This window comes from Ailuropoda melanoleuca, chromosome 1 (genome assembly GCF_002007445.2).
Source record: "Ailuropoda melanoleuca isolate Jingjing chromosome 1, ASM200744v2, whole genome shotgun sequence".
Lineage (NCBI taxonomy): Eukaryota > Metazoa > Chordata > Mammalia > Carnivora > Ursidae > Ailuropoda > Ailuropoda melanoleuca.
In genome coordinates, this window is record NC_048218.1 from 176,314,480 (window position 1) to 176,338,394 (window position 23,915).

A 23,915-nucleotide genomic window follows, 5' to 3' on the forward strand; every position below is an offset into this window, starting at 1 on the left:
GGGATGTGTATGGGGAAGCAGTGAGAGATGGAGCTGGAAAGGGAGTCCAAGCCAGGCTATGAGGGTTGGCATTGAACATTGGTAATGGAAACAAGGAATGTTTTTGACCAACTATTAAAGTAGTGAATTAGTAAAATAGGGAATCATAAATAAACCCGGCAGCATTGTCATGCATGAAACCTTGGTGACGGGGTGCCTGGGTGGCACAGCGGTTAAGCGTCTGCCTTCAGCTCAGGGCGTGATCCCGGCGTTATGGGATTGGGCCCCACATCAGACTCCTCCGCGGTGAGCCTGCTTCTTCCTCTCCCACTCCCCCTGCTTGTGTTCCCTCTCTTGCTGGCTGTCTCTATCTAACTCGAATAAATAAATAAAATCTTAAAAAAAAAAAAATAGAAACCTTGGTGACGAGACTGGAAGATCCCTTAAAGTGCCCAGGTTTGAACTGAGGCTATGTGTAACTGGAGGATAGGACATGAATTTTGAGTTTTATTGTAAAACTGATCGTTTTGGGAGGCACTAAAGAGAGCGGGGAACCATGTATGAAGTTGAGTTTTTGAAATTTGAACATATGGGAGAATAGTAGTACTGTAAACACACAAAAGGCACAGGAAAGGGAAACAGTTTGCTTTAGCGATATTGGATTGAGGTGCTGGTGGCACAGTCAGGTGGAAATGTGCTACAGGCCTCTGAAAATAAGAGAAGGAGCCCAGGAGAGAGGTGGAGTGGGGGATGAGTCACTTACACTGAGGTGAGTCAGTGAGTTTGGGCTGTCATAAGCATAATACATGAACCTAATGACAGGTCCTAAATATATAAAATGTAACAAGGAAGACATATCTAAGAGCGCCTTGGAAAATAAAAAACACTTCGATATTGGTATTTATAGTTTATTTTGTTTTATCAGCTGTTAAATTCTCAGAAACCAACTCTTTTTTTTTTTTTAAAGATTTTTTATTTATTTGACAACTCTTATCCCAGATTGACCTCTTAACTGGCAGGTAAAATTGTCAAAGGACTCACTCCTTCTTGTGTAGAAATGTGATTCCTGTGACATTGAATCGCCCGATCTTTCTAGTCTATAATAGGAGAAATACACGAACTACAGGACTAAGATTAGGGGAGCACATAACCGCGAACCTCTGCTCAATTACAGATATTGGTGATCGCTAAACTAATTCAACTTGAGGTGTTAGCGAGGTGGGGCATGGTTGTGCTTGGGCCGAGGCTGCACGGAAGCAGGGGAAAGGTTAAACAGAAGAACGCGAGGCGCGAGGTAAAGATGAGCTAAGCTGATTGCGTAGCTCCCAGTTGGAAGCTGGCCGTGGTCATCAGGCATACTCGCTCCATTGCTCAACGCCCGGGAACAACTCAAGTCTATTCCGAGGCGGGGCCGCTGGGAAGCAGGGGAGGGGTCACTAGTAGGGAGGCAAGTGCGCAGAAAAGCCCGTTGGGCGGAGATAGGAGAACGTCGCCACCAAGCCTTACTACATTTCCCAGAAATCAGTGCGGCAGCGAAGCATTGCTCCCTGGGCGCTACTTGAAGATTTGCGACATGGGATTCGTAGTCAGCATCCGTCGGCCGCCGGAGGTAGGACTCTAGTAGGGAGATCTATAGCGATTGGCTAGTGAGGTTCGAGTCCCGCCCACAGATGGTGACGACAGGCGGCGGTCTTGCTACTTAAGGCGTCGTGGCCCAGCCCGCCCCGCCTTAGCTCCCGCGCTAGAGAGAAACATGTATCGTTTCCGCTCACAGCTCTTCACGGGGATTTCTGCTGCTGCCACCGCCCACTCGTACCCCCGCCGCTTCTCGCCTCTGTTGTTAGCCGAAGACTCGCCTCTTAGCCGCCCGCCGCACAGACGCACGAGTAAAAAGTGCAGCTCCATCGGCTGATCCTCGCTAAGCTCCGAGTTTAGGCGGCACCGGGCGTCCCACGATGCCGAAGAATAAGAAGCGGAACACTCCCCACCGCGGTGGCAGTGGTGGCAGCGGCTCAGGGGCAGCTGCAGCGACGGCGGCGACAGCAGGTAAAGGGGTATCCCCGCCACCGGCATCCCAGTTGCCGGCCGGGCTAGCGAGTCTCTTCTCTTTGGGCACTGTGGGATTTGTAGTTTCATCCCTCACGGATATATGTGTCGGCAGGGAGTTTTGCTTTGCTGGCGAACTACAATTCCCAGCGTGCCCTGGGGTCAGTACCTCGCGCGATTTGGATCTGGCTTGCGAACGGAGCTCTTGGGCACCGGCCTTGGGGGTGGGGGGTTTGCGAATAGGTTCTAGGGCCTGAGAGTGGATCCCGGTGGGGTGACGGATTCCTGGGCGGGAGAGGCACTGTTCTCAGAATCTGGTGCTTGCTCTTCAGAGCTCACCCTGACGGAGGGTGGGGCCGAGATAGGGTTTGCGTCTTGCTGTCAGTGGTCGCCTTTGACCCACCGACTCCAACGTGGAGTTCTCGGGAATGCCAAAGGTCCGGCGGGTTTGGCCCGGCTCTTGCGTCACGAGGCCCGGCCCTTGCGCTGTGGGACCTGGGTGACGCAGAGGCGCCCGTGTGGCATCCCATTCTGTTGCCTTCTTAGGCATCCCGCGTGTCCACCTGGCTGGGCGGAGGCGTAGGAGGCTCGGGGCCACTGTCCCAGCCAAGGCTCTATTCCTACTACTAACTGGCTCCTGCAGAAATCCCGCGCCCCCGCTTCCCCTGCGGCGGGACGGTCCAGGCGACGACCTCCTACCCGGGGCAGAAACCGCGTTCCCCTTTGTGCCGCGTTCTATAGGTTCTGTGCCCTGAGGCCGGGATGGGCGAGGTGGTGAAGAACTCAGGGTGCAATAGACCAAAAGTTTAGATTTTTTTGTGTGTTCTCACTGCAAAGTTGAAGCTTTTCGTGCATGGATGGGTGCTTGGATGAACTAATGTTTCTCTAGTACCAACTATAGGGTTAAGAAAAAAGGACTTCAAAGCAGAAAGTCCTATGAGACACCACTAAACTTAAATCAAGTATTAAGTTAAACTGAGTGAAATAATCGCATTTAGTGATTTTTTTTGGTCGAGATTTTGAAGTTATACATTGGAATTCTCAGACTTTANTATGAGACACCACTAAACTTAAATCAAGTATTAAGTTAAACTGGGTGAAATAATCGCATTTAGTGATTTTTTTTGGTCGAGATTTTGAAGTTATACATTGGAATTCTCAGACTTTATCCCATCGGAACTGCTACTAGCCATTATGTATTTGTCAACACAATTGCTAATCCGACCCTCGGAATGATATGCCTTTGTTCATTGATGAATAGTCCGGTTTTCTTGTTAAAGAAAATTGGAAACTGGCATTTAAAACGCTTTCCTGTAGAATTTATAGCAGTATGAAAACTTGTGTTCCTGAATTAAACATTTAGTAATTGACAGTAGGAATGAATTATTATAGTTGGCATTTTTTTCTTTTGTTTATATCGCTCTTTATTTTGATTGTATGCCCTCGATATTCACGAAATTCATTCTTGATCAAGATTTAAAATACAAAATTAGTTTGTTGTGGCATCTGATTACTCTGTGTGAATAGGGGATACCTCTATTTTCTGTATTTCAGCTTTTTTCCTCCTCTGAAGTCAATTTGAATTGTCTGGGAGGTCCTTATTCATTTTATTCCACTTTAAGTTTTACCTTTTGTTGGTGGAACACATGGTGGTGAAGCAGCAAGCCAAAGTCATTTTAAAAATTGTAACGATGTTACTAATGGCTTCCTCGAATCACAAACGAACCTTTAGTCCCTCAGAAGCTCTGAAATTTCCTTCCGAAGTTTCCCTTCTTCCTGGTGCTAACCGATTAACCTCAGGTGGTAGTGGCGGATTGACTTACAGAGTTTATCTCGAGGCTCTTTACTCATCTCTCATCAGCTTTGTTGCTGTTGTTGTTGTTGTTGAATTTTTAGTAGAAAAGGTAAATTCAACACTGAATTTTAGCATATTTAAACAAATGGAAAAGGCTTCTGTTAGTTTATAAAACTGTACAGGCTTTGAATATCTTCGGAAATTTACACGACAACTTATCTGTGCTTCTGGTGAGTGGGATATGCGGAGGGATTTACTTTTTTAAAACCTTAATTTGGTTCCACATGAATGTATTACTTATTAAATAAATGAATAAGTAATAACTGAGTAGAAGAGATGGAAAGTTGTCCAAACTTGTACTTACTTACGAGCCATTTACTTTATTGGTATTTTAAAATGACGTCTAGAGAGAGATGGGATTCAAATGAGATCTTAATATGTACAATCAAAAGATACCCAACTTTCCTACCACTTTAATTGATTTTCCATTTAAATTCTTTCTCGTTTAAGTTAGTGGAAGGTTCTAGAAAGCTGATAAAATTGACAAGTATGCATACTTTTCATTGCACTTAATTTAAAGAGAATTTTTTTATGAAAAAACCTTGTTAGTAAGTAAACCCCCTAAGATATAAGGACTTTATGTGTGCAGAGTGCCACCTAATTAATATTACTTGGGATTGCCTGGTGGGTAAGCTTGATCTAGATATCAGGCATTCATAGGTTCTTTTTCTTGATTTGTTTTTTGTTTAACCTCTCTTTCCTGGAGTCTTAGAAACTGATTGAAACTTAGAGAAAGCTGAGTAAGAGCTGTATAGGTATACTCTTCTTGGCAGTTTAGAAGGAGACCGAATATGAAAAGTAAAAAATATGAATTGACTTGTGAGGAAACTTGGGCTCAAAGGTGAATCAGGTGGCAAAGTCACTTTTGGGGCCGAATTTGAGACTTAACTTTAACTCAGTGCTCAGTGTAATTCATGACTGAGCAGTGCTTTTATTATTAAATCCCTGCAAAACAAGGCATAACTGTGGATTTATTTTTTAAATTAATTTGAAGAAAGATTCTAGTTTTAAAAAAGATTTTATTTTGGAGCACTTGGGTGGCTTAGTTGGTAGAGTATATGATTCTTGATCTTGGGGTTGTGAGTTCAAGCTCCAAGTTGAGTATAGAGAGTACTCAAAAAATAAAATCTTTAAAAAATATATTTTATTGTTTAGTAACAGCCCTGATGTTTTAAAACTGTTGGATATGTTAATCTTTCTTTTAAAGGTGAATTATCTGACAGGCTTTTATACTAGATCAAAAACCACAATTTCTATTTTACCCCTCCCCTTTTTTTTTAAATAAAGATTTTATTTATTTGTTTGAAAGAGAGAGTGTATATGTGCAGGGGGAGGGGCCGAGGGAGAGAGAATCTCAAGTGGACTCTGTGCTGAGCCCAGAGCCCAAATGGGGCTTGATCCCATGACCTTGAGATCATGACCTGAGCTGAAATCAAGAATTGGATGCTTAATTGACTGAGCCACCCAGGCACCCCTCCTTTTTTCCCCTCTTAATTCAAGTTATCTTTAAAACTACCATCTCTTAATGTCTTAATTCTTCACATATGGTGTGTAACTTAAAAATTAACCCATTTACCATGTTTATGTTTACCAAGCTCAGTCATTCTCCTTGAAAAATATACTTTACTTATTCTTATGACCTATAATTTCATATTCTATTTCTGGATCTATTTTCATTATCTTCATGATTTGAAGTCATGTTTGGAAGTACTTTTTTCAACCACAATACCAGTTTTTGATATATTTCTTAAGTTGATGTATATTGTAAACAGTTGGTGGTCTGAAAAAACAGGTGAATTGACTTATTTTAGAATATTTATGTTCTTTTGTAGCATAATCACCCCTTTTAAAAGGTTGGGTTTTTATTAGTGGATTTCTCCTAAGTAAATGTAAAAATTCCCAAGTTAAATTTTTGAGCGTATGGCAACACAGTCATCTGCTTCCACCCTTTTTTATCTAATAGGTGGCCAGCATCGAAATGTTCAACCTTTCAGTGATGAGGATGCATCGATTGAAACAATGAGCCATTGCAGTGGTTACAGCGATCCTTCCAGTTTTGCCGAAGATGGTATGAGTTTTAAATTTAAATTTGCAACTTTAGATAAAAGGGTATTTTAGGTATAAGAATTCTTAACAGCTAAGGCACACTATGACTGTTTCCTGTCTGCTTTTTTTCCTACTTAAATTAAAATGGTTAGTTTGTATTATTCCTTAGGACCAGAAGTCCTTGATGAAGAAGGAACTCAAGAAGACTTAGAGTACAAATTGAAGGGATTCATTGATTTGACCCTGGATAAGAGGTAGGAGATACTGGAAACTTTGTTTGTTCTGTGTGATTCTGATCAGCCACTGTGTGCATTATATGCAGTTCTCTGATTTAACAGCATTTTTTTTAAAGCCTCATTTGTTTACATTGGATCTTTTAATGTTTCTTGTTCCTTTGGACTTTTAACGTAGATAGGAACATGCTACTAGAATTTAGATTGACTCAGATTAGTCATTATTATAGCATAATAGCATATAACTGTATTTGATTACAATTGAAATGGATTTGTTGGATTAAAAGTTAATCTTCAGCTGAAAAGAACAGCTAAACTTTGCTTTAAGCCTCTTTTTTTTTTTTAAAGATTTTATTTATTTATTTGACAGAGAGAGAGACAGCCAGCGAGAGAGGGAACACAAGCAGGGGGAGTGGGAGAGGAAGAAGGAGGCCCCCAGCAGAGGAGCCCAATGTGGGGCTCTATCCCAGAACGCTGGGATCACGCCCTGAGCTGAAGGCAGACGCTCAGTGACTGAGCCACCCAGGCACCCCTGCTTTAAGCCTCTTGTCCACTAATTTTGTTGCAGACATGAAAAATGTAAAGAGAAATTGAGAGGGAGATAGTGAAGTTTTTATAAGTCATTGACCTGTGGTACACTTCAAATGGATCTTCTGATTTGTTTTAAATAGTGCGAAGACAAGGCAGGCAGCTCTTGAAGGTATTAAAAATGCACTGGCTTCAAAAATGCTTTATGAATTCATTCTGGAAAGAAGAATGACTTTGACTGACAGCATTGAACGCTGCCTGAAAAAAGGTAATGTCTTTATTTTTGAGTCAGGCACAGAACTAAAAAGGAATTTGCTACCTTCTTTGCAGTAATATTTATTAATGGAAATGGAAGATTGGTTCACTCTTTTAACTTTACAATTGTCAAGGAATACACCATGCTTATTCGTATTCAAAATGAGACCCGTTAGAAGCTTTGTTTTTGCTCATGTAATAAACAGCTTGAAACTAGGATTGTGGAGGATTGTCATCCTTGTTTATATTGGAAGAGGTGATTGCCATTCTCATGTATAAGAAAGTCTTGAAAGCTTGTGTCAGATTTTAACAAAAGTTATTAAAAAAGCCATCCTACTTCATTTTCCTGAAATTGAAAAAGTATAATCGCATAGCTCATTTTCCCTTGTAATTCCTTAAAACCTCAATCGTACCTGTGGCTGACATCATTTTCAGGATATCCCTTGGAATATTTGAATTCCAGAACTTTGTAATAGAGATTCTGGAAGTCATATAATCATAGAACTTTTGAGAATGAAGAGAGACCTTAAAAGATTAAGTCTAATATTACCAGACTTCAGTTTTAGGAACCACCAGAATTAAAAAGATCTGGGGCTGCCATCTTAATTATTTTGCCAAGTAAGAACACTGTGAGAATAATGACCTTCTTTCGTTAGGTCTTTATTAACAAAATATTTCTAGCACCAGGAATGTGGGAAGCACACATGCTCTTTTAAATTGAATGAGCTTATTACCTTTATGTCCTTGTTTTTCTCACTTTACCTCAGGTGAAAGCTTTGTCATGAATAGGTGTTTGGAAACCTTTCATCCATTCCATCTCTCTCATTGTTCAGAGTAAAGGCCTAGGAAATGTGAGATTGGTCTAAGGTTATGTAACTTTGTTAGTGGTATAGTTGATAGCAGAGCCAGCTTTTTTGAGATATTACAAAGGCTTTGATAGAGGTGTTTACATTGAAACTTGCCTATAATGGTAGTTGAATTAGATGACCTTTAAGAATTCCATTCCAATCTGCTTATTTTATAGATTTTTAATTTGTCAGGTAATAATTTGGTGTCTACAGTTTTCGTATGGTTTTAAAGAATCCTTTATTTATTTATTTTTAAATATTTTATTTATTTGAAAGAGAGAGCATGCACATGTAAGCAGGGAGGGGAGGGGCAAGCAGACTCCGCTCTGAGTGCAGAGCCAGATGCAGGGTTGGATCTCACAACCCCGAGATCAAGACTGAGCCGAAATCAAGGGTCAGATGCTTAACCAGCAGAGCCACCCAGGTGCCCCAAGAATCCTTTACTTTTAATCCGTTGTTTATTAAAAAAAAAAAAAATCGGGAGGGGGAAACCTTGAAGGTTTAGTTTACCTCATGGGCTGTACATCTGAAATGCTTGAGAGACTAATTCAGAGGCTACCTGAGCACTGTTCTGTGAGTACATGAAAGATCTGGAAGGTCAGGTCAGCTTGAAACACGTTATTTTGCTGAATTGTTACAGTGCTGCCTTAAGACAGATGTTAATTTCCATTTCACTGCTGAGGAAATATGTTTTGAGTAAGAGTTGTAAGTCATTAGCTAATAAGTGGTGGATCTAGAATTTGAGTGAGGTCGGTTTCCAAAGTTTGAGCTCACTAGGTTTGTAGCTCAGGTCAAAGCTTAGAACATATTATGGGGTTTTGTAAATGGTAGATAATATTTTGGAATTGTACAAATTTGGGAAATCGCTGTCTTAATAAGTCCTCTCAAAATAATTGTTCAGGGTTGTACCTTTGCTTTTCTCACAGGGAAGAGTGATGAGCAGCGTGCGGCTGCAGCATTAGCATCTGTTCTTTGTATTCAGTTGGGCCCTGGAATTGAAAGTGAAGAGGTTTTAAAGACTCTTGGACCAATCCTAAAGAAAATAATTTGTGATGGAACAGCTAGTATCCAGGCTAGGCAAACCGTAAGTATATGATTTTTTAATTTATAAATCTATCTAGGCATGACATCCAGATACTCTGATGAATGATCTAGGAAGGTTACATTTTTTAAAATAGTAGGTTTTTAATTAATGTTTTACTTACATTTGTCTTTTAGTTTGAGTGAGCAGACTTCATAGGACAAGTGCTTTCTTAAATTTTCTGAGATACCATAGGACATCCCATTGAGCATATTTCTACATCTTTGAAATCAAAGGTCACGCGCTGATAGGAAATACTATCTTGGGTTATTTAGGATGACTGAAGAATAATTTTGGTTGGAACTTAAATGATCTAGACAGTGTTTATTGGGTGGTTACTTTTTATTCTAAGAAACGTAGTAGGTATTTTTAAAAAACTTTGGCTGCTGTGGCCTACAAGTCCTTATGAAAAAGCGAAATGCTTTATTTCCATGGGTGGATTTGGTTAGGTGTAGGAATCTGTAACTTGTGAGATACTCATCTAGTCATGTCATGAGGTTTGAAAAACTTTTCATTCTCTAATCGTTTGATAACTATCACTCACGACCGTTGACTTTAGATTGTGGGGTTTTTTCTTTGTTTTTGGTGTGTTTAAAGTGATTCTCACAAACATCTTTCTGGGTTTGGAAAGTGGATTTGACTCTTAATGGATCTTAAGAATCTTAATGGATCTTAAGAATTTAATCTTAGTAGATTTGAATCTTAACCTGTTTTCTTAATAAGAAACCAGTTCAAGTTTGAAACTTTTTTAATACTTTTAACACCGGCTTTTCACATTAGCTTTCTCTTTAGTATTACTTAAAATAGATGACACTGGTCTTTGTATCAGATAAACCCTGAAATCTTAGTGGCTTAATAAAAGTTTATTTCTTATATCACTGTAAGTTGGCAGAGTCCCTGGGTGTCCATCCTGCAGCACTGTCCTACCTTTAGGTCCTCTGTATGGCAGCTATGGGGAAAGATGGGGAAAGAAAGAGGACAGATGCTCAAGCCAGAACACATCACTTTAATAGCCAGTTCCTTGGTTTACCAACTGTATGGAGGCTGGGAGTAGTTAAACTGTTTCCCCAGAGGCAAAGAAAGAGAATTTTGGTGACTTTATAGGAATCTCTTGCCCTCTAGCAGTTCATAATCCCAAAATAGCTAATTGAGCTTTTGCTGTTTGCGTTTTTATCCCCTCTTTTGGATTTTCATGCAACTTTTAAATCATGTAGGACTATAGAGGTATTTTTGAAATGTTTGACAGAAAACACTATTGGGTGGATACTTGTAGTAGTGAGCCCTTAATTTTTGTTGCGTGTGTGTATGTTGTGTTTTTTTTGTTTTGTTTTGTTTTTTTTAAGTACGTTTGATGCTTGCGGTGAATTAAAAATACTTGACATGGGGTGCCTGGGTAGCGCAGTCGTTAAGCATCTGCCTTCGGCTCAGGGCGTGATCCTGGCGTTCCGGGATGGAGTCCCACATCAGACTCCTCGGCTGGGAGCATGCTTCTTCCTCTCCCACTCCCCTGCTGTGTTCCCTCTCTCGCTGGCTGGCTGTCACATAAATAAATAAAATCTTAAAAAAAAAAAAAAGTACTTGACAGTCCTTATATTAGCAGAGGGAATGTAGGTAGTTCAAATTGTTAAGCTACCTTTTTTCTCTTAGAGGCTTCAAAAGGAGAGATGTGACTTTGCCTCTGCTGGTTGTTTGGGATGAGGGATTACAGAATAAAAGTTTCCTTTATTGAGAATAATGCCTAGACTACTTTTTAATTTTAGCAATGTCCAGTTTTTAGTGGGATGAAATAATGAAGATAAAATAGTGACACCAAGCAGATTAATGCCACAAATGTCCTCATGATACCAGGAACTTGAGCGTGTAAATGGTGACTTTAACAACTTCATGCTTTAGTGGCACTTGGAACAACATGAGAGGATTTTAGTGAAAACATGGAGAAAAGGGAAATGGAGAATAAAAAAACTCACAGATTATAAATTGTTTTTATATGATTTGTTTAGACAGTGTTCTAAAAATTAATGGCTCCTGTTTATGTTGAAAGCAGATTGTATATAAATTTTGTATTCTGAGCTCCATCTTATTAGGTAACTTACACCGTGATAGTCCTGTAGTGTCATCACTTATTTAGCCTCCCCCCACCAAACAAAAGGATTCCTGACCGGTTTTCATCGTATGCGGAAAAAAGTGAAGTTTGAATTAATGAGACCCTTCTTCTGGTGGCAAGTTTGAGGACGGTTATTGAAATTTTAGATTTCTGCTCCTGGTGTGCTTATTTCTTGGAAACTGATTTCTTTTAGAAGTTTTCATAGTAGAGTCTTCATAAAAAGATGAATATAAATGGTTTTAAACGCTTAAAAGCCTATAGCAAACTTAATGTGTTTTAAAGGTTTTTAATAGAGTAGGCTTCTTTATCTCCAGTATGCAAACTTCATCTCTGTCTTTGAGTTGGAGTTGGAAGTTTAAAAAGGATCTCTTGGATTAAAGAAGGAAGACCTGGGAGATATTGAGTAACTTCTCTAAAGTTGTACTGTCAGTTTGGTAGCACACACAGCTTGGGCTGAAACCCACTTCCCTTGACTCTTAATCTTATATTCTTTCTTTTTATTATTATTATTTAAAGATTTTTATTTATTTAAGAGTGAGAGAGAGAGAGCATGAGCAGGGAGGGGGCTGTGCAGAGGGAGAGGCAGAAGCACAATCTCTGTCCCAGGACCCTGGGACCATGACCTGAGCTGAAAGCAGACACTTAACCTACTGAGCCACCCAGGTGCCCCCTCTCTTTTTATTCTATGCTTGGGACCAATGTAGTCATGTAGTTGAGAGAATTTTCACATTGAATTATAAAAGCAGGAAAACACGGAAATAATAAGAAAATTACATTAATGTCTATATTTACTTTTTTCTTTTTTTTAGTGTGCAACTTGCTTTGGTGCTTGCTGTTTTATTGCTACAGATGACATTACTGTAAGTAGAAAACCCTTGACTCCACTTATTTACACAATTCAAATTTAGGGTGGTTACCTTATTTCATGTTCTTATGCATTAGGAGCTGTATTCAACTCTGGAATGTTTGGAAAATATCTTCACCAAGTCCTATCTCAAAGAGAAAGACACTAATGTTATTTGCAGCACCCCTAATACAGTGCTTCATATCAGCTCTCTTCTCGCATGGACGTTATTACTGACCATATGCCCAATCAATGAAGTGAAGAAAAAGCTTGAGATGTATGTACCTTTAGTTTCATATTTTATAAAAACAACATTTATTGACATAATTGGTTGTGTTCACACAGTAATGACTAACTGTTTTTTAGGCATTTCCATAAACTTCCAAGCCTCCTATCTTCTGATGATGTCAACATGAGAATAGCTGCTGGTGAATCTTTGGCACTTATGTTTGAATTGGCCAGAGGGATGGAGAGTGTAAGTATCTGATGAATAGAGGAAAAAGATTGTGTTGCAAGGACCATTATTCTACCATTATCTTCGTAATTAAGAATTGGATGATAATTTTGGAGTATGGCCAGCTTGAGAATCAAGTGATTGATTGCCCTGCTTCTTGGCAGTGGTGGTAAAAATTTTAAGAGTGTAAACCAGTAGGGGTTGGTAGAGCAACATTTGAGTGTAGTTTATTACATTTATCTCTTGCTACCTATAGAACTCAAGTTTAGGGACGCTATTACTCATGGAGAGAGTTATCTACTATAGCCTGTGTGGATCTGCTTGGATTTCTCAGACACAGGGCACATTAAGGTGATTCAGGCACGGATGCATTATAATAAATGTCAGACAAATGGGTGGAATACTCAGTCGACATAGGTTTAGAGATCAGATGAGTTTAGTCCCTGTTTAACTTCTCTAAGCCAAAGCTGAAAGCAAACATGGCCCTTGAGACTGGGATATGTGCTTTGCAGTTCCCCACCCACTGTCTGTCCATGGATGTTTGTTACCTCAATTTGACTCTCAAAGGTATTTGAGTTTGTGATAGGTGACCAACCTTAGTGGTTTGCCTGGTTCTGTTGCAGGGTTAGCACTGAAAGGTCTGTGTTCCAAGAAACCTCTCCTTTCAGGCTAACTGGGACATTTGGTCATCCTGGTTTGTATCCCTTATTGTGAACCTTGGGTTTCTCATTAGTTGCTTTTTAATGTAAGAACAAGGACTATATTTCTGGCATGAAACTTTTTCTGAAATTAAATATGTTATTTAACAGTGTATAATTCCATTCTAGTCCTGTGTTTAAAAATACCTGGTAAGTGTCTTGTTTACGCTTCCACCAGCCTCTCCCCTTTTCTTTAAAGGATAGCAGGGTAGGAATGGAAAGAAGTTATTAATGCTTTCAGTAACGAATGAATCTACTTATGTGAGAAATTGGACTGTAGTTTAGCAATCAATTTAATTTTATTGAGCTAGTTAATGGCTCTTTAACCTCAAGGCACAGAAGCCAGATGTCCCGGTTTTTTAATCATCTGTTCTACTATGGGCTAAAAATGGTAATTTCTTTTCTTTTTCCTTTGAAGTGTATCTTAAAAGTAAAATAATAATGCATTTTAAATTATACTTGTTGAATTTTTAAAAAATTTTGTAAACGTTTATTGTTGCCCATATATCTGTGTTCTCTGGATTTAATAAATCATATGAGATAGCTAGGAGAACTCAGATCAAATTAAACATGTTTGGATAAGTCCTTGTTTAAGGACAAAAATGACCTGGGTTACAAAACAGAACCTAGTGTTTTGTTTGCTATTTTTGTTAAGTAAGCTTTTTGAAAGTTGCGAATGTATGGTTACGGTTGGGTTAGTTAAAGGGTGTTCAAAAAATTAATTAAACCATGTGTTGATGAATACATAGGCTGATTTAAATTAGGGTTTTGGTAGCATTCATGGCATTGAAATATTCAGAGCCTTTTGCTAACATAATTATAAGTTGACACGAAGAATTTGGAATTGTTTGTGAGAGCTGTCTGTGGTTTATTATGCATGTTTGCTGTATAACCAAACAGGTAAGAGTGCACTCTGTGCCACACTCCCAGGTTCAGATCTCTTTTCCACCCTTACTAGTTGGATAATGTTGGGCAACTTCTCTATGTCTCAGTCTCAGTATCTTTAAAATGGAGAATAAGGTAGTAACGATCTCATAGGGTTGTTGAGAGCCTACGATGGATGCAGCTGAAGTAGTAGCTATTACTGTAATTGTTCATTAAAGGGAGGATTACCTCCCCCTTCTGGCAGTGATCTTTTAGTAGTGGCCTTTTAGGGGCTCTCTAGGATAACCTATAATAAGACAAAGACTATTTACTGGGCAGAGTTACAGATCTTGGGAGCCACATAATGTGCTGACTCAGGAAAATATACCAAAATATATATAGTGTAGACAGACCTTCCCCAGTTCTTCCTTTTTTATCCCCCACCTAACCTGACATGGGAAGTGCTGCAAGAAAGAGACAGACAGACACACACACACACCTTTCTGTGATAATGGTTATTCTATTTTTATTATTGATAGGAATTAAGGTGTTTATTTGTACCTCCAAGAGCCCGTTTGTCCCTGGGTGTATAGTTTTACTGTCAAATTATCCTAAACTGCAGTAAATTGGCTTTTGGAAGCTATTAATGGACTATTTTTATGTTTTACATTTTCTTTTTAATGCTCAAAGACGTTATGGAGACATTTCCTTAAAATATTTAACATTTATTTTTCAAAGCTACTACTATATTGAGCTCAGTGATTCAGACTATAAACTAGATTGAGTTTTACTGATTGCAGAGGTCAATTACAGTGGGATTTCTCAACCTCTGCACTGTTGATAGATTACTGGGCTGTATAATTTTTTGTTGGAGGAGAGTCAAATCAAGGTAATGGCAAATAGTAATACATTTCATGGCTTTTCTTCAAAAGGGATTAAAATATCTTCTTAGCTTGAGTAATTTAATTACTCGAGTTGTGTACCTGATTTAAATGCTTTATTGCTTATTTGAAATATGGCCAGTATATTAGAAATTAGGTGCTTTAGGCATTACTGTTAGCTTGTACTTTTGTAATAAGACTATTTGGAATTCTGGGGTTGTGTGCTTTGGGGACTGAGAGCCAAAGGATAGAAGCTGTGTTGGTATTTGTGGTATCTCACTTTCACTGAACTTCTTTGAAATCCCAGGAATGTCTTGAATATGGTAGGAGCACAGTAAGTATTTGTTGAATGTATTTGGATGTACTTGGAAGGGGAATGTTAACTGTAGTGGTAGTATATCATGTCAGCATTTCTGGATTAAAACTTCTGCATGATATTATGAATGTGTTAATATGTGCCTGTGCGCCAAGATCTCTAAAGAGCTCAGAGATTTGTGGTGCTGTTTTGACCCCTGCTGGGTATTTTCCAAAGTGGACTGTTCTTTGTTAGCACTAGGGAAGGTTGGCGGGGGGGCGGAGGGGACCCAATAACGAACTAAAACAAAATTGCTTTTCCTGACTAGGACTTTTTTTATGAAGACATGGACTCTTTGACTCAGATGCTTAGGGCTTTGGCTACAGATGGAAACAAGCACCGTGCCAAAGTGGACAAGAGAAAGCAGCGTTCGGTGTTCAGAGATATCCTGAGGGCAGTGGAGGTAGGTCTTTTTTTTTAAAGTAGACTCCACACCTACTTTGGGGCTTGTACTCATGAGCCCAAGATCAAGAGTTGTATGCTCCACTGACTCAGCCAGCGAGAGGCCTGCTACTCATTTGAAATGAGATTGTTTTAGGCTAACCTGGACGATTGGGTCATTTTTTTTGATTGAACTTCACTTTTGATCAAAACGGTTTCCTCCTTTTAAGCCTGGTTTTTAACAACATACATAAAGATGACTTATTTTTTTTTAAACAAAGGAAAATTTAATTCTAATGCATAGAGTTACTTTTTTTTAGGCTAAAAAATATGAAGATTTCATAGTTACGAAAGTATATTTCACTTTGTTGCACTTGCCATCATTTAAGCAATGGTGCTTAGCACATATGTATTTAGTACAGTGTTTTTTGTGAATGGTAAATTACTGCCTACCCCTCAGTACTTTTAAACAAAGACTTTTGTATTCTCCCTGGGAAGCCTAGGTGCTAAAAACTGAAATAACAAAACCCAGCGTTTAAATCAGGGTTTAAAATCATCTGATGCTTCAGTACCTTCTATAGTCTTCTAGCCTGTTTGAATCTGCCTGGCAAATAAATTGATGTAGAAACTTTCAGGGATTTGAATAGAATGCATGGTTAAAAGGAAGTGTAGGATAAGGGCAATTTTACTGTGGAGGATACCAAAGTCTGTCTTTTTTTTTTTTTTTTTTTTTTGTGGCCANGTTGGCCAGGTAAGAAATATTTCTTGGATATAAAGAGTAAATATCTCAGGTTCTTGCTATCTGATAGGGAGTTCATTTAAGAGTAAATATGTTACCAAAGAGTCATCAACTTGACATGTATATGAAAATTTAGAATGGGAATTTAAAAAAATAAAGATGCTAAGATCCGATTCAGGTCCAGTTTTGAAATGTTCCAGTGATTCTCATACGTAGCCTGCTTAAGAACTACTTTCTCCATTTTAATCTAAGTAGAACCCAGGGTATAGTATAGAGATCTGGGATCTGAACATTGTGGTTAATGCTAACTGTAATTGCATTATTGTAATATTTTATAATCTAAAACAAAACAAAATCCTGAAACTTGAGCAGACATCTATATTAACAGTTGATTCTTTTGGTCTTACAATTGTAGTGTGGTGGTATCCCCATATTAAGCCATTTTCTTGAATAACTGCAAACTACTCTGGGACACCTGGGTGACTCTGTCAGTTAAGCTTCTTTCTTTGGCTCAGGTCATGCTCTTGTGGTCCTGGGATTGAGTCCCGTATCGGGCTCCCTGCTCAGCAGGGAGTCTGCTTCTCCCTCTGCCCCCCACCCTACTCAGGCTCGCTCTCTCTCTCTCTCCCTCAAATAAATAAGTGAAATCTTCAACTACAAACTACTCTGTTTGGATAATGTTACCTCCAAAGATAAGATAATGGCATGTTGTGGGTTTTCTGGATTAGACCTAACGTCACATTTTCTGTCTGGGTGCATCCTCTCTGGATAATAGATTTTAAGAGTCAGCAGGATCTGAGCAGACCCTGTCAACAAACCACTCAGCGTAAGCCAGCCATCGCACACAGTGTTGATTCTCCTGAGAAAGACACAAGCCACATCTCAGTGTACATGAGCCCTGATGGGTCTCTCGTGTGCCCGTCACTCTTGCACAGCAGGACTGAAAGTAAAAGCTCTTTCCTTGCCTCATAATTCTGATTTGTGGCGCCTTCCCTCCTAGGCCTTAAACACCCTCCACTCTCCACCTCAGGATTTCTGTTCCTCCCCTGCCCTTTGGCTGGCTTCCGTGTGTTCCAGCTCTGCTTCAGTGTGCCTGCCGGAGAAAGGTCTGGCCTCAACAGCCTTGCTAAGTGTTCCTGTTTCTTTGCATTCACTGGAATGCAGCTTTCCCTGAAAGACCCTTGATGGATGGAGGTTGTTAAACTGCTACAGAGGGAATTCTTCATTTTAGGTGTGCTTGTAGCTGCCTGTCATTTCTTTTCATTCAGGAGTCTTTCTTAAGCTCATGTATTTCTTAAATCAGCAAGCATTTAGATGTTAGGTACCTTGACATACAGTTTTCTTATTTCAGTTCCATTACAACACTTAAGCAGCAGAATTCTTCTTAAGGAAAAACAGAGACTAAAGGCATAGTAAAGAACAGTAAGTAGCAAAGCCGGAATTGGAACCCACTGTACTGTGCTGTCTTTCAGCGGCGCGAAGTGCTGCAGATAGGGCAAGTGAGAGAGTCAAAGTGTCCATTGGATTTGTCAGTTAGCTCATTGGTCGATGACCTTTACAAGTGCAGCTTTAGTAGAATGATGGCAGAAAAGCTCGATTGGGGTGGATTGAAAAGTGAATGGGAAGTGAAGAAGTGGAGATGGTATGTCTTGACTGTTCTTTCTAAAAACTTGGTTGTAGGGGCACCTGGGTGGCTCAGTCATTAAGCATCTGCCTTTGGCTCAGGGCATGATCCCAGAACCCTGGGATCGAGCCCCGCGTCAGGCTCCCTGCTCCGCTGGGAAGTTGCTTCTTCCTCTCCCACTCCCCCTGCTTGTGTTCCCTCTCTCGCTGGCTGTCTTTCTCCCTGTCAAATAAATAAAATCTTTAAAAAAATAAAAACTTGGTTGTAATTGGAAGGGAAAGAGAGTTGATCATCGGACTGTGGGAGGGTGTGTTATGGTGTCTTGTGTAAGATGCTGGATGCGGTTTATGGGAGAAGGAACCCATGGAGAAGGGAGCATTTGAAAATATAAATGAAAGATCGGGAGTATGATGTAAACAGCATGATTTGCCTTGAACTGGAGAGATTTAGGAGAGGAGTAGGTAAGGATGAGTTTAGAGGGAGTTCTTTCCTGGTGTCTCAGTGTTTTCTGAAAAAAGGAAGGCTGAAATAGTAGAACCCTGTGGGTTTTTTTGAGCTGTTGTAGCAGACCAGCTACTGTATGTGTTTCACAGACAGGCTTTATCTTATACTTTGAATAACTCTGTGGGAGGGATGGAAAACCCCAATTTGACAGGTAGGGAAACAGACCCAAAGGGGGTTTAAATTACTTGCCCAAATGACAAGCTAGTGAGTGGCACACCCATGTAAGTCTAGAGCTCATGTTCTTTTCTTCCACATTATATACTGTGTCTGCTGAGAAAGAAGGGGGCTGGGTAAGTGTGGGGAAGACGATTGGAGTGGTCAAGTTCCATCTCCTCCTTTCTTCTGTCCCGGTCCCTTCCTGATTACTCTTCCATAGTCATGATTAATCAAACAATGGAGTGGCCAGTTTTTTACATCCCAAGTTCTGCCCCTATTCTGGCTGACTCCTCTGCATTTGGAAAACCCTATCCTGTATTTGTTCCAGTGATCTTTACTTCCATTTCCTTTATTTCCATTCACTTGATTCTCTCCCACAGTTATACTTTAGAAATTGTCTTCTGGCAAAATTGTTCCATCTCTGAAGTCTTAAACTCAGTTATTCCCTCTCGTTTTCTTTCTTTCTTTCTGTTTTTTTTTCTTTTTTTTAAGATTTTATTTGAGAGTGAGAGAGAAAGAGAGAGCACATGCACGAGTTGAGGGAGAGGGAGCGGGAAAAGCAGACTCCCCACTGAGCAGGGAGTCTGATGTTGGGCTCCATCCCAGGACCCCAGGATCACAACGTGAGCCAAAGGCAGATGCTTAACCAACTGAGCCACCCAGGCGCACCCGCTCCCATTTTCTTAGTAAGCCTGTTCTTAGACCCTTAGAGCCCTCTAGTTGCTGGTCCTCTACTTTTTGGTTGGTCTGTTAACCCCATTTATCTTCCTTTGACACCTGCTTCCCCTCAGTTCCACCACTGACATGTGGGGGCATCTTATCTTTGACTTGTCTTGCAACCTCCTCCTCTTCCCTCCCCACCTCACCCCCATTTGTAGAACACTACAGATAACTGAGTGCTATTGAAATTTAAAGACATTCACAACGATGTGGTTTTGCCAGTAGTATTTATCCAAACTCAGTTGTGCCAAGTATACGACAACTAGACAAGTTCTACACCCTTATATTAGGATAGTACTTTCTAGTCTATTCACATCTCAGGAATGGCAGTATCAATTTAAGCCATATTATTTTATTACCTCAGCATGTAAATGTATCTATTTAGAAATTGTATTTATGTAGGATCTCTTTAAGCCATCTTAATTCCTCTTAAAATTTTGGTTCTTCCGTTGTCTAGGAACGGGATTTTCCAACAGAAACTGTTAAATTTGGCCCTGAACGAATGTATATCGATTGCTGGGTCAAAAAACATACCTATGACACCTTTAAGGAAGTTCTTGGATCGGGGATGCAGTATCATTTGCAGGTGAGTGAGCGATCTCTTTTCTGTGTGCTCGCTTTTAAATTAGGGAGCGGTTTTGAATGTAGTTCACTGAATGGGCTTTTGAAGTAAGTGGATGTGCAGAATGCTTTCAGCATGATACAAAACTGCATTTTTATTTGTTTTTTAAAGTGGAATTAAGTATGAAGCTGTTCTTTCTGTATTGTATAAATCCAGTGAAAGATCTATAAATTCGGTAGAGCACTATTGCTTTCCTCATAACTTTACTGGATTCAAGGCATTTGAAACAATTTAGTCTTACAAAGAGAAACAGAAAATAAGTGACCTAAGTTCTTATTTATAAGCTCCACATAACTTCTGTTAATTAGATTTCACTTTATGTAATAAAAAAGAGCTGATATTTAATAATAAGCCTTACTACTCTTCTATTTTACCAAAGTCAAATGAATTCCTTCGTAATGTATTTGAACTTGGACCCCCGGTGATGCTTGATGCCGCAACACTTAAAACAATGAAGATTTCTCGTTTTGAAAGGGTAGGTTTTGTTTTTGTTCTCTTCAGAACTAAATGCATTGAAGAAAAGCAGAGCCGAAGCTTTGATTCTACCAGGCGATAGGTATTTAGTGGAGTCTGTGGGTCTCTAGTGCCTCATGCTGTTTCAGACACAACAGCTGTATTAAAATTGTAGAAACCGGGGCGCCTGGGTGGCTCAGTTGGTTTAGCGTCTGCCTTCGACTCAGGTCGTGATCCCGGGGCCCTGGGATTGAGCCCTGCATCGGGCTCCCTGATTGGTGAGGGGTCTGCTTCTTCCTCTACCTCTGCTACTTTCTCTCTGTCAAATAAATAAATAAAATCTTTTTAAAAAAAAGTAGAGGGGCACCTGGGTGGCGCAGTCGTTAAGCGTCTGCCTTCGGCTCAGGGCGTGATCCCGGCGTTGTGGGATCGAGCCCCACATCAGGCTCCTCTGCTATGAGCCTGCTTCTTCCTCTCCCACTCCCCCTGCTTGTGTTCCCTCTCTCGCTGGCTGTCTCTATCTCTGTCAAANCTATCTCTGTCAAAAAAATAAATAAAATCTAAAAAAATAAAAATATAAATAAAAAAAAATAAATAAAAATAAAAAAAAGTAGAAACTTCACTGTTTATTTATTTATTTATTTATTTATTTNACATCTACATTTATGTATTTATTTATTTATTAAAGAATTTATTTATTTATTTGACAGAGATAGAGACAGCCAGCGAGAGAGGGAACACAAGCAGGGGGAGTGGGAGAGGAAGAAGCAGGCTTCCAGCAGAGGAGCCTGATGTGGGGCTCGATCCCATAACGCCGGGATCACGCCCTGAGCCGAAGGCAGATGCTTAACCGCTGTGCCACCCAGGCGCCCCAAAACTTCACTGTATTTAGAGTATGGAGGGGTTGTAATGAATAATTTTGTCCATAATCCCATTAACATAGAAAAAATCCTTTTTTGTTTTCTTTAATCCTGTTAACTTCTTATATTAAAGAATATTTACATAGTGCTTCTTTTGTATCAGATAACTAAACTTAAGTACCAGATTCATTTTGCAAGTTAAGGAAACATGTGCTCAGAGAGTTTGTAACATTCCTTATAACTTCACGTAACATTTCAAAAATCCTTGATTATATTTTTAGGTTTTTACTGAGGTAAAATTCATGTAACATAAACTATTTTAAAGTGTATAAACCAGGGCATTTAGTACAATTATAATGTTGTACAACTCTCTGTCTAGTTTAAAAATATTTTCATCACCTCAGAAGGAAACACATACCTTTTAAGCATTCACTTCCCATGTTCCCCCCAACTCCGCTCCCCCCCCCACCCAGCTGCTGGCAACCGCTCGTGTGCTTTCTCTCTCTGCATTTACCTATTCCGGGTATTTCATATAAATAGACTCATATAATGTGTGACCTATTGTGTGGCTTTTTTCATTCAGCATTATGCTGCCAAGTATCATCCATGTTCCAGCACATACCAGTACTTCAGTCCTATTTGTGGCCGAATAATATTCCATTGTGTGGATATACCACATGATTATCCTGTCATCCATTAATGGACATTTAGCTTGTTTCTACTTTTTGGCCGTTGTGAATAGTGCTGCTATGAACATTTGTGTACAAGTTTTTGTTAGGGCACCTATTCTCTGTTCTTTTAGGTATATACCTAGGAGTGGAGTTGCTGGATCATATGGTAGTTCTGTGTTTAATTTTTTAAGGAACTGCCAAACTGTTTTCTGCAGGGACTGCATGATTCCCACCAGTAGTGTATGAGAGTTTCAATTTCTATATCCTTATCAGCACTTGTTATTCTAGCTTTTTTGGTTTTGTTTTGTTTTAAATTATAGTTATACTAGTGGATGTGAAGTGCTTAATCATATATGTATATATCTAATTTTTTTTTAAGATTTTATTTTTGGGAGAGAGAGAGTGCATAAGTGTGCAAGTTGGGGAAGGGGCAGAGGCAGAAAATCTCAAGCAGATTCCTTGCTGAGCACGGAGCCCAGTGTGGGCACAACCCTGAGATCATGACCTGAGCTGAAACCAAGAGTTGGAGCTTAACCAACTGTGCCACCCAGGCACCCCTGAAGTGCTTAATTATATTTTTATAGATTCTTTATAGTTAATCATTTTTATGATCATATAATTGATTATTGGGTATTTTAATATTAATATCTTTACATGTATTTCTGTTTTGAATTTTTTCTCAGAAATCTTCACATGGGAATACAGGGGCAGATTATGACTTTTTGATATGTACTGCCAAATTACCTTCTAAAGTTATTCTATCATTTTTAATTATTTCTAGTAATGAATGAAGGCACGTAGCTAATACGTATTTGACAGCATTGAGTTTTATGATTTAAAAAAATTTGTTAGTTTAATTGCATTAAGATGGAACCTTACTATTTTAAGTAATTGGGTATTTTGGATATTGTGTTCATGATTTGTTTTTTCTTTGATCAGATTAAGTGTTGATGCATTTTTAAAAACATTTTGTTGGAATTTTCTTGGTATTTTACATATTTGATTAATATTTTTTCTTAATACAGAATAGCTATCATCTATTATGTTAATTTACCCCTTTGTTCTTTTTGTGTGTTTTATAAACACTTAAAATATTGATAAGGTTGAGTTAGCTCATTTCTCTCCTTTTTGATTTTTATTCATCCTTTCCTTTATTAGAGTATCTTAAGCTTTAGTGATCCGTATGTCGCATGTGTTTTCCTTTCCTTCATTTCAGCACCTGTATAACTCTGCAGCCTTCAAAGCTCGAACGAAAGCTCGAAGCAAATGTCGAGATAAGAGAGCAGATGTTGGAGAATTCTTCTAGATTTTCAGCACTTGGAAGACCACTTTCTAATTTTTTTTTTTTTTTGTAATTTCTTATTATTTAAACTAGAGACAGTTTTAATCTTGGGTCAGCATAGATAGCTTTTGTAGCAGGGGTTATATTATAATTTAATGTACAGTATTGCAAATGGTGAGTTCCGATTATTGAATATTCTTTGTAAATCATTAAACATAAAGTGTAATGTTTGATCATTTTCTATTTATGAAGAGAGCAAAAATATGGTATTTCACTTGATTTCATAATGGGGAAAACTACCCAAGGTTAAGTTTCTCATACTGTGGTTGTCCAAAAATATTGATTATAGTGATGTAAATACACAAGGTATATTTAACTTAATACAAGGTATTTAACTTAAGATGTTAGGTGAGTTCTGGGTACAGTTTTGGGAGCTAGTTCTTCTGGAAAAGAAGAAATAATAAAATAATAAAATTACTTTAATTTTTAAATGGAATCTAATTTAATTTCGTCACTGGGATCAACAGAGAATTACACCATGAGACCTTACAGCTGCATTTAAAGGTCATTCAGTCCAGCTATTGGGAGTTCATGAAGAATTAGCATATGGCAGAAAGGCTGCTAACCTTAACCTCTGAGGGTACTAACACATTTTATCTGCTATATTCTTGTATTTTCAAATAAAGATCTTTTCACATAAAGAGTGCTGCTTTTATAATAGAAGGAAATTTATGGGTCTGAAGTAGGGTTCAGAATGACCAACCTAGGTAGGGAGAGAGTGAGACAAAACTTATTTTGTATATTTGGACACATGAAAAAAAGTAGCAATGTC

The 23,915-nt window shown here is 39.1% G+C and overlaps 1 protein-coding gene across 1 annotated transcript; it reads left to right on the top strand.

The window, feature by feature from the left end:
- The first annotated feature begins 1,681 nt into the window (after positions 1-1,681).
- Positions 1,682-23,574, top strand: IFRD1 (interferon related developmental regulator 1). The gene is made up of 12 exons (XM_002915046.4): positions 1,682-2,025; positions 5,844-5,948; positions 6,096-6,180; positions 6,831-6,955; positions 8,717-8,874; positions 11,785-11,835; positions 11,918-12,096; positions 12,186-12,294; positions 15,340-15,474; positions 19,653-19,781; positions 20,197-20,292; positions 23,018-23,574. Exons 1-12 carry the CDS (start codon positions 1,935-1,937, stop codon positions 23,105-23,107), a joined length of 1,353 nt encoding a protein of 450 aa, XP_002915092.2. The 5' UTR covers positions 1,682-1,934; the 3' UTR covers positions 23,108-23,574.
- Positions 23,575-23,915: the final 341 nt, after the last annotated feature.

What these genes read in the sequence shown, in the direction of transcription:
- IFRD1 (XM_002915046.4), top strand. Translation starts at nt 1,935, where the DNA reads ATGCCGAAGAATAAGAAGCGGAACACTCCCCACCGCGGTGGCAGTGGT. An exon ending in GATTTGACCCTGGATAAGAG is followed by an intron (nt 6,181 to 6,830) that starts GTAGGAGATACT and finishes TGTTTTAAATAG; the next exon opens with TGCGAAGACAAGGCAGGCAG. An exon ending in TTGCTACAGATGACATTACT is followed by an intron (nt 11,836 to 11,917) that starts GTAAGTAGAAAA and finishes CTTATGCATTAG; the next exon opens with GAGCTGTATTCAACTCTGGA.